At 42.8% G+C, this 12,547-nt stretch overlaps 1 protein-coding gene across 1 annotated transcript in view; it reads left to right on the forward strand.

Annotated features, from left to right (window-relative positions):
* SPTBN5 (spectrin beta, non-erythrocytic 5) overlaps window positions 1–7,311 on the forward strand; it is a 91,321-nt gene extending 84,010 nt beyond the window's left edge. Inside the window, exons 60-68 of the mRNA XM_057403943.1 lie at window positions 869–1,045; window positions 1,888–1,992; window positions 2,913–3,527; window positions 4,490–4,561; window positions 4,891–4,977; window positions 5,399–5,490; window positions 5,657–5,742; window positions 6,211–6,346; window positions 6,989–7,311. Coding sequence (XP_057259926.1) covers window positions 869–1,045; window positions 1,888–1,992; window positions 2,913–3,527; window positions 4,490–4,561; window positions 4,891–4,977; window positions 5,399–5,490; window positions 5,657–5,742; window positions 6,211–6,346; window positions 6,989–7,163 — 1,545 coding nt within the window. The 3' untranslated portion in view covers window positions 7,164–7,311. The remainder of the gene's footprint in view (window positions 1–868; window positions 1,046–1,887; window positions 1,993–2,912; window positions 3,528–4,489; window positions 4,562–4,890; window positions 4,978–5,398; window positions 5,491–5,656; window positions 5,743–6,210; window positions 6,347–6,988) is intronic.
* Window positions 7,312–12,547: the final 5,236 nt, after the last annotated feature.

The following is a 12,547-nucleotide window of genomic DNA, read 5'->3' on the forward strand; positions in this document are numbered from 1 at the left end:
TTATCTGCTATAAAAGGTGCAGTCTTCATGTGGCATGTAGAAAAGAAAATACCTATTTAAAGTTACTTCTCTTCTAAAAACTGATTTTGAAGCGGACCTTAAAAGAACAATCACTGGAGTGATTATGGATATGTGGGGGGTAGGGAGGTATCACTGCTCCACAGAAAAGATGTTCTACATAAGTGAGATTCTAGCTTTTAACTGCACAAGACCTGGGATAAAAATACATCACAAAGCAATCAACTATAGGATGGACTGATGTCCCTGAGTACACCAGCAGATACGTAATTCTTCAGTAATGTTATAAGGCCAAAGGGGCTAAAATGTTAAAGTTTGTGTGATCCTGTTATCCATGTACCTTTAGACTTTCACCTCTGCAGTGATCCGAAGCTTGTCTTTATACTTGCAGATCCAGATATCACACCACCAAAAACATCTTCAGAATTTATGCAAGATTACATCACTTCTGTTGTAGAAAGCATTAGAGAAGTTTCCAGTGTAAAGCGTTCGGTTGTTGCCTTCCCATAAATGGATGTATTTGCTGAATCTTCTTGTTCTCACTGATTTTGTCATATACAAATTGCCTGGGTATAAATTTTCATCATGGGAAAACATATAGCAGAATATTGTTTATAGAGTATGTGGAATATACATACCATTATAATATACAGCTGTACAACATGCAGGCTGAATGAATTCAAGTAAGAAATATGAGGACTCAGACATCCTTTCTAAACTATGTTAACAGCACAAAGTTATCTAGAGGTCATCTTTTGGATCATGACAGCAAATTACATGCTAGCTGGCTGTGACATGAAGCCCTGATTGGATTTTTCACCTCCTGGCGTTGCAAATGTTATTTTTCTAGATTGAAGAAAAACTGTTAGAGCTGTCAGAGCTCATGAAGAAGGTGAAGGAGAGCTGGGACATGAGGAAAGAGTTATATGAGGAGAACTGGGAGATTCAATTGCTCCGCAGAGAGCTAGAACAAGCTGAAGCATGGCTGGCTGCCAAGGAAAGCTTTCTTTCAGATCCTACCTATGGGGTGAGTAAAGGCAGTGCAGCACTACTGAAATGCCTGCTAGTGTATATACAGAGTGCTTGCATCATGTATCAGCTCGGGCCTGAAGTTAATCACAATCTAAATAGTAACGCACACTTGAGATTACAAAGGGCAGGAGCTCTGTCCTCTTACAGAAGTGAGCCCAGGATAGCTGCTGCATTTGACATAGTGCTGGGCTCCAGGGGGTGGTAGAAGACTGGGAAGAATTCCAGACCATTTTTTCACATAATAAGATAATTTGCAGAAGGTTCAACCTTCGCTGACATGCTGAGAGCTTGTTTTGAAAGGAAAAAGGGTTTTCCACCACCTCCTGTGGGGCGGTGGAATGTTCTGCACAGATGGTTTGACAGCTAGCTTGTAAATCCCTGTTTAAACACCACCTTCCATAGTTTTGTTTTTCCCTCATATTGACTCTCTTCTGATGGTTTGTAAGATGGGAAAACAATGTCATAAACTCAGGTATTGAAAGCTAAGGAGAGAGCCAGACAGAGGTTTAAGGTGCATGTGTTTTAGGGCACAAGCTGGAATTCAAGTACTTAATCTGTATGTAAACAGTTATAGTGGGAAGCCATGGTTCCACATAGCTTTGCAGCAAAAAAGAAGGTTGTTCTTTGAGCTCTTCTTTTTTTATGTACAGCTCACAGACTGAAAGCTTTAAGTGTAAATTAAGATTTTTCACACACTACCAAGGGCTTAGACATTCAAATACAAAAATTTCAGACTCATCATTAGCTCAATAGAACGTGTAAATCTGACAATAGTAAGCATAATCTCTTTGGTAGACTTGATTTTGGACCTATGTATCTGATAATTTTTCCATTCAGGATTCAGTGTCTGAAGTAGAGGAATTACTGAAGAAACACCACGATTTTGAGAAGATGCTTGCAGCTCAAGAGGAGAAATTTGCTCAGCTCAGCAGGAAAACTAAGGTAAGAAATAGAAGGTTAATGAGCTGCATATGAGTGGGTTCTTGAATGTTTGGAGCTCAGTCAATCCATGTAAGACTGAAATCCTGTGCTGAGAGGGAGTGAATGCATGACCAAAGTCGAGTTATTGCAGATGAAGCAGCTGAGGACAAGACTTGTACTTGGATCAAAAGAGCCCAGCCAGCTTGCAAAAGCTCTAGGGGAGAAGTGGAATCTTTCCCCTGCCAGGAGCAGCAAAAAGGGTGTGTAGTGTGCATTGCTGTGAAAACAGGGTGATTCCTTGCTGTACTGATGGAGTGATTTTGATTCATTGAGGCTTTCAGTAGTGAGATGTAGCTCCCTGACAGTGCTGGAGGATGGCAAAGGGCTGAAAATAAAGGGAGACCAAGGCAAAGATAGGCCTTTTTCGTTCTGGTATCAGAGTTATACAGTGGATTCTATTAAGTACCAAAAATATTCAGTCAGCATCCCAGATCCTGTTTCAATGGGGGTCCTTTAAATTATTTTCCTGAAATAGCCAGCAAAACATAGCTTTTGTGCTGGGCATTAGGCTGAAAATTAGCTTAGCTGAGTCTGCTTTTTGTTCAGTGACTTGCAGATTGGCTGAATGAAGGGACAAAGGTCCTCCACTCTAAAATTCCATTCAAAAAACCCCGATACTCACTATTCCTACAGCAAACTTAAAGGAGTGCCACAGAAGAGAAGCACAGCTTCTCAAGAGCTTGTAAAAGACTCAGCTTCTAGAGAACTTAGCAAAGGCAGGGCTCACTGCTTTTGAGGTTAACTGCCATCAGTATTCAAGGTTTGGGCAACAAAATAACGCTCAGCACATAGCAATTAAGGTCAGTTCTAACTCAAAGAATGCCAATGCCCATGAATGTAATGAAGGTGATTTCAAAAAATGCAATACCTGTGTTCTACAGAGGGAGAGGAATCTTCTGAAACAAGTGGACACAGAAGAGAGCGAGCAGAAGGATAAAAGCAAAGTTTTACGGGTTCCCTCTCTGAAAAGGAAAACATCTGACAAAAGGAATGCACCGCCAAAAGTGATAAAGAGCACAGCGCCAGTGCCATCCGTGCCCTTACCCAGCCTGTCCTGGAGGGCCCCACTTGAAACTATTTTCTCCCCTGTTGAAAAGTCCTCATCAACTTTCCAGCAGCTCAGTGCTGGGGGAGTCCCAGAAATGCTGAGCAGCAACAAAACCGAAATGAAAGCTGAGAGGAGGCTCAGTGAGATTATCACTCCACCTACACCGAAGCCGGTGGGCCAACGCGCTACATCTTTGGACAGTCACAGTTCTTTAAGCTCTCCTTTATCTCCTACTCCCACAAGCCAAGGACGCAGCAGCAGTTTGTCAGAGTCCTTTGCCACAGGCCTTTTATCACCTCAGCAAAAGAGTACCGGAGGCTCCTCTCTCTCCAACCTGGAGACAAAACTAATGGCAACTCCACCCAAGCCTAGCCAAAGGTCACTAGATCAATCGCCAGACTTACTGCTGTCTAACCCTTCCAAGGGGAGGTTGGAGACTGCAAATTCGGTAAGTCCCTGGAATTCCTGGCTCTCCCCTAGCAAAACGGCTACCCTGTGCTAGTTTAAGTAAGGAAATACAAGAAGGCCACAAAAAGCACTATACAGTGAGTATTTCAGTGGATACACTCATGGACCAAGACAGTAGGAGATGTTTTATGTGCCTTTGCTGTTCATACACTTTCCAAAAAGAGAGTTGACTTCAGCGGCTAGGTATACCTTAAAAGCACCTTTTATTTGCTCAGCTTTATAGTCTAGGTCTTGAAAACTGTGCTGGTTTCTGTTTTTCTTTCCCAAACTATTGGTTATTCATGCTGCTGAATGCTCAGCAGGACACGTAACAAGACCCAGGAGATGCTGTCTCACAAAGAAACAATACTGCCGATTTACCCATACCCTTTATGTGTGGTGCTTTGTGTCCACTCAGCTTAGAAGTCAAAGAGAGGTAGGACTTAGTGGCACCCTTGCCAAAGAGCTGACCTGGTGCAAGACTAGAACCAGCAACTCCAGTTTGCTCACCCTGGCAGGAAATGCACTGATTGTTTACTCATGGACAGGTAACATTTTTCCCTTCCCTGCTTGCACTTTGAGAGTAATGTGTTCATCACACACCCAAGTGTGCGAGTACAACACTGTACACTGGTGTAACTCAGTATTATTACAGGGGTGGTATGAATAACCTTAGCAATTTAAGTTGTAAAATGTATTTAATAACACTAAAAAATACACTATGATAGAGCAAATTCAATGAGCAAATTGTTCTAAGAGGATGTGAATTCTCTTCATTTAGGTAGTGTATCAGAGATGTGACTGCAGCCTAGAGAGGATTTCTAGCTGAGCTGTGAGTGTAAAGGCTAGAGGCAGTAGTGATCAGTTTCTATGTGTGGAATTTATCTAGAAAGACTTCAGAGATTGCAACATACATTTAAGGGCCATTTTAAAGTTAAACAGCAATGTTCTTGCATGTCCCAGGTTTCTGCAAATCTCCAGCACATGGAGGGATACCTAGAAAAGAGAGACCAGCTCCTTCCAGGAAGACAACAGGTAGAAACAAAAGCCATCACTCTGGGTTAATTCATCTCACCCACCTCCTCTCAATGATGTTGCAAACCACAACATGGCATAGAGCTTGCTTGCACTGGGTTATGTCATTTGTTCAGTCCTGTCTCACAGAGAAACCCTTCTTGAATCATCCATGCCAGAAACTACAGCAGGTCCTATTTTTCTAGGACACAATCATGATGAAGAGAGTTACTAAGATCATAATATGGGCAGCTCCTGGCTTCCTGTGGAAGTTGCACATGAAAGATTTCACTACTCCAATAAAATATATAGCTAATAATTGGATTTTATTACCATTTCTATTCTTGTAGCCAAGTTCAAGGTCTTGGAAATCCTTCTACGTAAAACTTGATGGATTAAAGCTTGATTTCTATAATGATGAAAAAGAAGCATCTAAGGTAATTTGGGGTTTGACTCTTTCTAGTAATCTCTGCATTTATCTATGTAAAAATGTATTTAAAAGAAAATAGAGGTACATTTGCTTTGGTTTGGGTCTGGGGTAATCAGTTCTTTCTTCAAATGTCAACTGAGTGAAAATTCTGCAATTGTTCAACTGCTACCAACTATAAGACAGAATAATAAACTCTCTGAAGTTTTCAAGCATATTCCTTGAAAGAAGTATCTTATTCAGAAATTGTCTTCACGATACAGTGCAGTAGTGCAGTGTTCCTCTGTGGTTCTTCCTGTTCTGTGATCTTAGTTATAAAGTTAGAAGCAGAAGACGGTATGTGTGTGTAGTCAGCCTGCAGGTCAGTATGAATTTGAATCCTGGCAGAAAAGTTGCAGAAGACATTTTGGTTTAATTTTATCCTCCTTCAGAACGTACCCACAGTCCTGTCCCTCAGCATTCCTGGTGCCAAATGTGAGAGGCTGGTAAATTACATCAGAAAAGAGAACACCTTCATGTTGCGGTAAGTGCAGTCATAAAAACCTACACAGCTGCCTGTATGGTTGTATCGGCCTACAGCCACCGAAGACTCTATGTTGTTAGGAGGCATAGCTGAAATGTCTTACACAAGGACAGAAAGTACATGGCAAGACTAACTAGAATTCACCTTCTCCTATCATTATGTACAGGCTGAGAGATGGGGCAGAGTATTTCTTCGCAGCATCTTCTCGGACACTGATGGAGGATTGGCTGCAATCACTACAGAATAATATAGGTACATTCTCACTTCCTTCCAGAATTAACTGTGGTTTTAGCAAGTGATGGTAAGACAAAGAGAAGAGAATGAGGTGTCCATAGTCTGGGGCATGTCCTTTTTGCCTCTGCTGGACAGCAGCACACAAGTAACTGGCTACCTTGCGATGTTAATGACCTGCTGGGGTGCCTTGCAGGGCAGCCTTTCAGTTGTACTGCTGGCAGGAAATAGCCTTGTCCAAGGGCTTGACCAATACTTGCTTAAGTATTCATCTTTTCATTAAGGAGTTGCTTTGGATCTTGATCAACAGTTTTTCTTCTGAATCTAGATCTCTTTCTGGACACCACTAGACAGTAGCTTACTGGAAAGGAAACCAGAGCACAGTGATTGCAATGATGTTCAGAGAAAACTGTTACGGATCCAGAAATGGCAAAATCTGCCTCTAACACTACTTCAGAAGTTTTTTATTTGTGTTCTTTGACTCTGCAGGACACAGTAACAAACCACATTCCACAGCAATGGTGCAGCCTTTTGCTCCAAACACAGAGACCTCCCAGACAAGACTGTGGGACTTTCAGGACAGAGACTCTGCTGAAAGACTAAACAGCAAAAGCTCACTCCTGAGGTAGGTGTTATGTACCTCTAGACTGAACAGATGTCAGTGCTGTTTGTGCTCATGTGGCGGCCACCTATAAAGGGAAATTGTCCTGAGGTCAAAAAGTTCTGCTCCTCTGTCATCAATGTCACAGAAATAGTGTGACCAAGAAAGACAGTGAAGTGCTGCAGTGAGTTTAAAGAAAGCACCTGCTCTGAAGACTGGGTTACCTCAATGCTCAACAGAGACATTCCAACAGATGACGGAATCAGAGCAGGAGCCTACAATAGGTGCTTTGGATTTTACTTTGACCAGTCCCTCCAGCAGGGTCTGAAAAAAAAAACAGTCTCTAGTAAAAGAGCCAGCCAATTGTCTAAAGCTGTACTGTTAGAATGCTTCCCTCAAAGGCTGCTTTTTGAGGATCCAACCACAGGACAGAAAACAGCCACATGAAGCCACAGCCAAGTTCAGAAAGCTGGCCTGTAGCGTAAATCAATCTCTGTTGCATTTGGGGTCTGTAAAAATCTTACACACTATGATGTGAAATCCTAGTCCCTCTGCTTGGTCGATGTTTGCTGCTGAGCTAGATGCCTAACAAGTTCTCACACGTACAGAGTAACTTCAACTCCTCTGGGTTGTACCTGATTTTCTGATGATGCATGTCGTTGATAGGAGAACACCTTCCTTCAAAATCAAACCAGAGAGAGAGTCTGCAGCCTTTCCCAGAGATTTTAAGGAAGATGGGACTGGAGTGACACGAGCCTCTATCACCACCCTAAGCCTAGAACAAAGTGGTGATAAAACAAGACTGCTTCCATCTGTACTAGAAGCAGGAAGAGAAAAATGACATTTGCCTCAGTGAATGCCAGACCCTTCACCATTATATCTTAACCCAGCCCTCTGGAAATGTGCTGATATGTTTTAAGTTAATCACTACACTTGGAACTTATTTTAATTATCTATTAAATCTAGTGAAGCCACTAAATGTAATTAAACAGGACTGCATCCAGTATCCTTTTGTGTGTACAATGACTCTGTCATTTTTCTTATCACCCAAGTGATATCTACTCTAAGTTACTCAATGGAAGAGTAGAGGGGCCTTTAAGCCAGACAGCTCTAGTGAATTGACTCTGCAAGACTGAAACGGGGAGTACTGAGCAGAGCACGAGATGCAAGGTGTGAGTGAACAGCAGCCACCTGCAAGTAGCTTTGCAGATATCAACAGATAAGATTTAAGAGGGTTGGATGGTTTGGGCAGAAGCAGAAGTCTCAAAGGGAACATTCATTACATAATTCCTGAAGTGTTTCATGCTCTCCACGGTTTTTCAGTTTTACATTAACCAACAATTCCCTGTTTGCTAATTCTTTCTGGATGAGGTTACCAGGAAAAAAAAAGCCCTGTGGCGTTACTTATTTTTCATGGAATCTGAAACTAAAATGATGTATGAACAATCAGCCTTTCAGTGTAAAAGGAGAGGAAAAGCAGGATAACAAGAAGGAAGTCTGGTCTCCAGACCAGTCTATTACATTTATTTTTCTCCACGACCACATACCCAGTCATTTCACCCCCTAGTGAACTTCTACATCATTGGTATTTACATGGTTGAAGAGCAAAGAATAGCTAAATGAATTTTAGCAGTTCCTGCAACATCACAAGTCTGGGCTATGGATGAGAAACAAAGGGTCCAGGACAAAAGGTCTTTCCAGCTGCCTGGTGCTTTTGTCACACTGACAGTCTCCTCTCACTAATAGGCTTTGATTCCTTTCCATATAAGTAATGAAGACCACTCCACAACTTTGTACTGTGAGGGTCCCCTTTCATTTTCCTGTTGGCTAGGCTGTTAGCCTCCACGCTACCTCAGCCCAGCCTCTAGCAGTCAAAGCAGAGATAAGGAATTGGAACAAATCAGAATGAAAACTTGGGCAATAACACTATGGCATTGCTAAATTAAGTGGATAGGTATGTTGAACTGAATCTTTTCCTACAGAAGGTAGACAGGACCTTTTTGATGGGCAGACATGTGCACACCCATACACACGCCTGCACATGCATGTACTTGTGTGAGGAGACACCCATGTTTCAAATTTGTCATCCCACCAGTGATGCTGTATTAGTTGTTCCTTTTCAGCAGCTAAGACTGAGGACCAAGAGTGTAAATATGAGGCCCCACTCTAGGCACTGAGCCCAGTTAAAGTTAGAGATATAACTTTTATATATCTATATTACATATAGATATATGTCTCTTAAAAGGTCTTTACTGTGAAATAGAAACAACGGCCTGCAGGGATAAAATGGTCTCATTCCTTTCACACTTTGTTGCATTGGGAATTAGAGGGCATGTCCAAAGTATAAACAGAGAAATGATCATCTCATCACAGTGGAAGCAATGCAGAAAAGAGCTGTCAACGTTTTCAGATACTGAACTGTAACAATGCAGGTGGTCAGGGCAGCAGGCCTGTGAAAGAAAGACTTCAGCCTTAAAATTCTTTGAGCTTGATGTTGACAAATGAGAGGAAATAGATGTTGTCATGAGTCTGTACCTCACTCCCAGGGATCATCAGTTGTGCCAAACTGCATTACTGTGGTCTTAGATGAGATCAGACTAAGAATAACTGCAACCTGATTCCCAGTCTCCACAGATGAAAGACAGTTGCACTTAACGCTTTGTCTCGTGGTATTTTCATGCTCTGTTTTTGACTTGAGGTGCTGATGTAAAGGACCCATTAAATCAGCTGCACACTGTTAGAGTGGCTTCAGTGTAACAGATTTGTTTGTAGTGCTCTGAATGGCACTCTGCAAAGCCACAGCATCTGAATGTAAGCAGTAACCTCACTTCATGGTCCAATAAAAATGCCTTGGCAGCCACCTGAGCATCACTGCTAGGAAGAAGGTGAATAAGAGAGCAACTATTTCCTAACACAATGAATTTCTCAGGGTTTGTCAGATTCTTGCAGGGAAGACATTCAACCTTCCAAAAGTGATTCACACACTGGAAATGCAAAATGCCAGGGGATTAAATTACTGAGTGTAAATCTGTCTTTCTGCACCTGCCAATATATCAATGTACTTCCTGCTTTTCCACTGTAAATCATAATTGGCAAGAAAAGCACTAATGGAAATCATCATCAGATCTGGGTGGGCTGTGATTTTGGTGGTTAGAAAGGACGACTTTACTAAGAAAAAGGCACATTTGCAAAATCTTTTTTGCTAAGCTCTAAATATGCAATTTTCAAGGTAGTTTCTGCAATTGTTTCACAGGGTTGCATCTACCACGATAATGAGCAAATAAAGAAGTCAACATCCCTTTTTCCACTTGCCAGAGGAATGGGAGGGTAGGGCTTGAAAAAAGTAGCTGATGAGGTAGAAACCTGTCATTATTATATGTAGGAATTTACTGCATTATTGCAAATGTTGATTGAAGAATGAATAGGGTTTGGCTTTCCATGTATTCACACCCACAGGTAAGCTGGGGCTCACCAGTCATTAGAGGGGCAAGGCCTTAGAGCATTTTAGATTGTAGTGTAGGTTTCTCCTAATAGGAGAGATGCAGTTGCCTGCTGATCTTACCAGCTGGATTTCCAGTCCTCGTGCCTTTACCACATCAGGCTTCCCAAAGCAGAAGCTTTTTGTGCCATGTGATCCCAAATGAGGACTCCATTCACCTCCATACAGCTTTTGCTTCTCATCTCCATACACCTACATTTCAAGTCCTGTGTCCCCGCCAGCACGCTTAGTCCTGGTAGTGTGCAGTGCTCTGAGAAGGCAGCTTAGGTGGCTCAAGCTCTTGCTTCCCTCAAGGCATAAGCTACCATTGCTCAATAAGACTCTAATAACCACCAACTGCTGAAAGCATGGCTCGGCAGCTGGGGTGCATGGGAGGCATTTCAACACTGTTTAGCCCAGAGGACCTTTCCCAGCAAAAGCACTAACAGCGCTGGGAGAAGGTACACACTGTGCTCTATAGCAACAGTAGAGCCTCCCTCAACACCCAGCAGCAAGAAGAGGCTAGTGCACTCAAAGATAAAAGTACCAGACTTAGTTTGACTATCTGTTTATCTCCTGCCACTGCTGGCTGTCAGGAATCAGCTAGGAGCAAACTGAACCAATGTCATGTAGTTGTATCTCAGGCAGAGCTCAGTTTGGCTTTCCAGTCTTAACCTGGTTGTGCTCTGTGTTCGGATACTTAATTCTTTCCTCCTCCCTCCTGCAAATAACTCTTTTTAACTTCAGGAACTGGTTTGTATCCCAGGAATGTGGTTTATATTTTCTGTTAACAATGTCATTACCATTATTGCAACTGCTGCTTCCATATGCCCGTGGGTCTTTTGAGGTTCTCCCTGGATTTGTCACACTGGCAATTTGTCATTACATACAGTTACAGTTCTATGTTACTCGTAGTACTCATATCAATTAATCAGTTGTGAATGCTTGAAGCAAATAGATACTAAAATCCTTGCCCAAAGTATCTTACTGCCTGAATAGACTATATTGGCATTAGCATTAAGAGTCCTGGCCACGTACCTAAACTCTTCCACAGCAGGACTATAGCATGAAGCTCTATGCTGTTTCTGGGAGGGAAGACTCTTCCTCTCTCCTCTGATATAAAACAGTAAATTGTTCTAAGGCTTTAGGAAAACCGTTGCGTGCTTAAATACAGGGAGTCATAGAGGTGAAATGGGTTAAATGTCTTTTAGAAGTTTCCAGCAGGGAAATGCAGGTTAGATATACATCATCGCTCCAGTCCTGGGTTCCTACAGAAAGGCAACTCATGGTAACTGTTGTTCTGGAAGGTGAAAGCCAGGAGATACAGGTTTTGTTCTTCCAAGTACTCTGAGCAAGTGAAATGAAGAAACTCAGAGAGATGCCAAGCAAGCAAGTCCCTCCTTCCCATAACCCAAAAGAAAACCCTAGGTGTCTAATACAATTCCATGTTTATGAGTATTATTTTTGCTCCAGAGCACTTTTATGAGCCTTAAGCTTTCCTACTTCCCAAAGCAAGCTCTACAAGTACAGCAGCGAGCTCTGCTCACCACCCAATGCCCTACGTGCTGCCCAGGCCCAGCCTGTCCATGTCCCTGGAGGACTCCACCAGACATGGGTCAGCCCTGGGGCACATCACTAGCATCAGTCACAGCACACTCAGCACCCAAACCAGCTGAAAATGCTGATAGGGCCGATTTAGCAGGCTTGTTTGTACCCTGCAGGTCAGACAGGTTTGGTTGTTTTGGGAAATGGAGGGGTTTGACCTGAAAGGTATGTTAGTCTTTCTTTCCTTCCCTTTTGCCACCACAAAACCAAGCTGACTGCACACCAGGGCTGCCCTAGGTCATTTTTCTCTTCAGTGCTCCTGTCTGAATGGTGCATTAGCAGCATGCTGTACCTGGCAACCTTTAGCAGCTGTGGAAAGCCTCCTTTTTCTTCAAGAGGGGAGAACCTGGTAATTAGAGTGGGGTTAGAAATGTAGCTTTTTCCCTCGAGCAGAGTGACTGCCAGGAAGAAGTCCAACCCTGGAAGAAAAGCATTCAGCACACAGCTGCTGCTGGCTTTGTATTTTACTGTGCCTTAGCCTAGGTAGGCAAGAGCATTCAGATGGGATTGTCTTCATGTACTTTAAATCCTTCTACCTGAGAGGTATAATAATGTAGGCAACCAGCAGGCATGCAATTAAAGCTGAGCATGTGTTTTTGTGCCAAGACTAAACACTCTCACATCTGGTGGTCCATCCCCCTGCCATGGGCTTATAGAGCAAGTTTCAGCTGTGATTCTGAAATGGCTTTTTTCACCAGCTGGGATGAAGCAGAGCTGAGCCAAAAGGGACATAGAGAGCCTCCTGGAGCACCTGAAAGTGACATGACAGTGAGATTGTTCACCTAAGACACAGACTCAAGTCCTGCCATGCCAGACATAGCCCAGGCTCCTGAGGTTAACGAAGGAGTGATCAGATGAAGCCATGGGGTGAAAGCTGGTTAGACCTATTTGTGCTTACATACCTATCTACTGATGCAAGCATTTGGATCTTAGGCACAATTTGTTAAGGTGTGCTGCAAACATGAGGAATAATATCCTTTTTTTCCCCTACTTGTCTCTGAGCCAAAGAAAAGTTTGCTAGCATGAAGCTGGGGAGGAATGGCATTTCACCAGGCCAGTGTAGTGTCTGGGGGCTCATCCCAACAAGTGGAGCCTAACGCTTCAAGTCCTTAACTGCTTGGACAAGGACTTCAGCCTTGGCC

This window comes from Pezoporus wallicus, unplaced genomic scaffold (genome assembly GCF_028554395.1).
Source record: "Pezoporus wallicus isolate ANWC-B61680 ecotype Strahan unplaced genomic scaffold, APGP_CSIRO_Pwel_v1 contig_8673, whole genome shotgun sequence".
In the NCBI taxonomy this organism is placed as follows: domain Eukaryota; kingdom Metazoa; phylum Chordata; class Aves; order Psittaciformes; family Psittacidae; genus Pezoporus; species Pezoporus wallicus.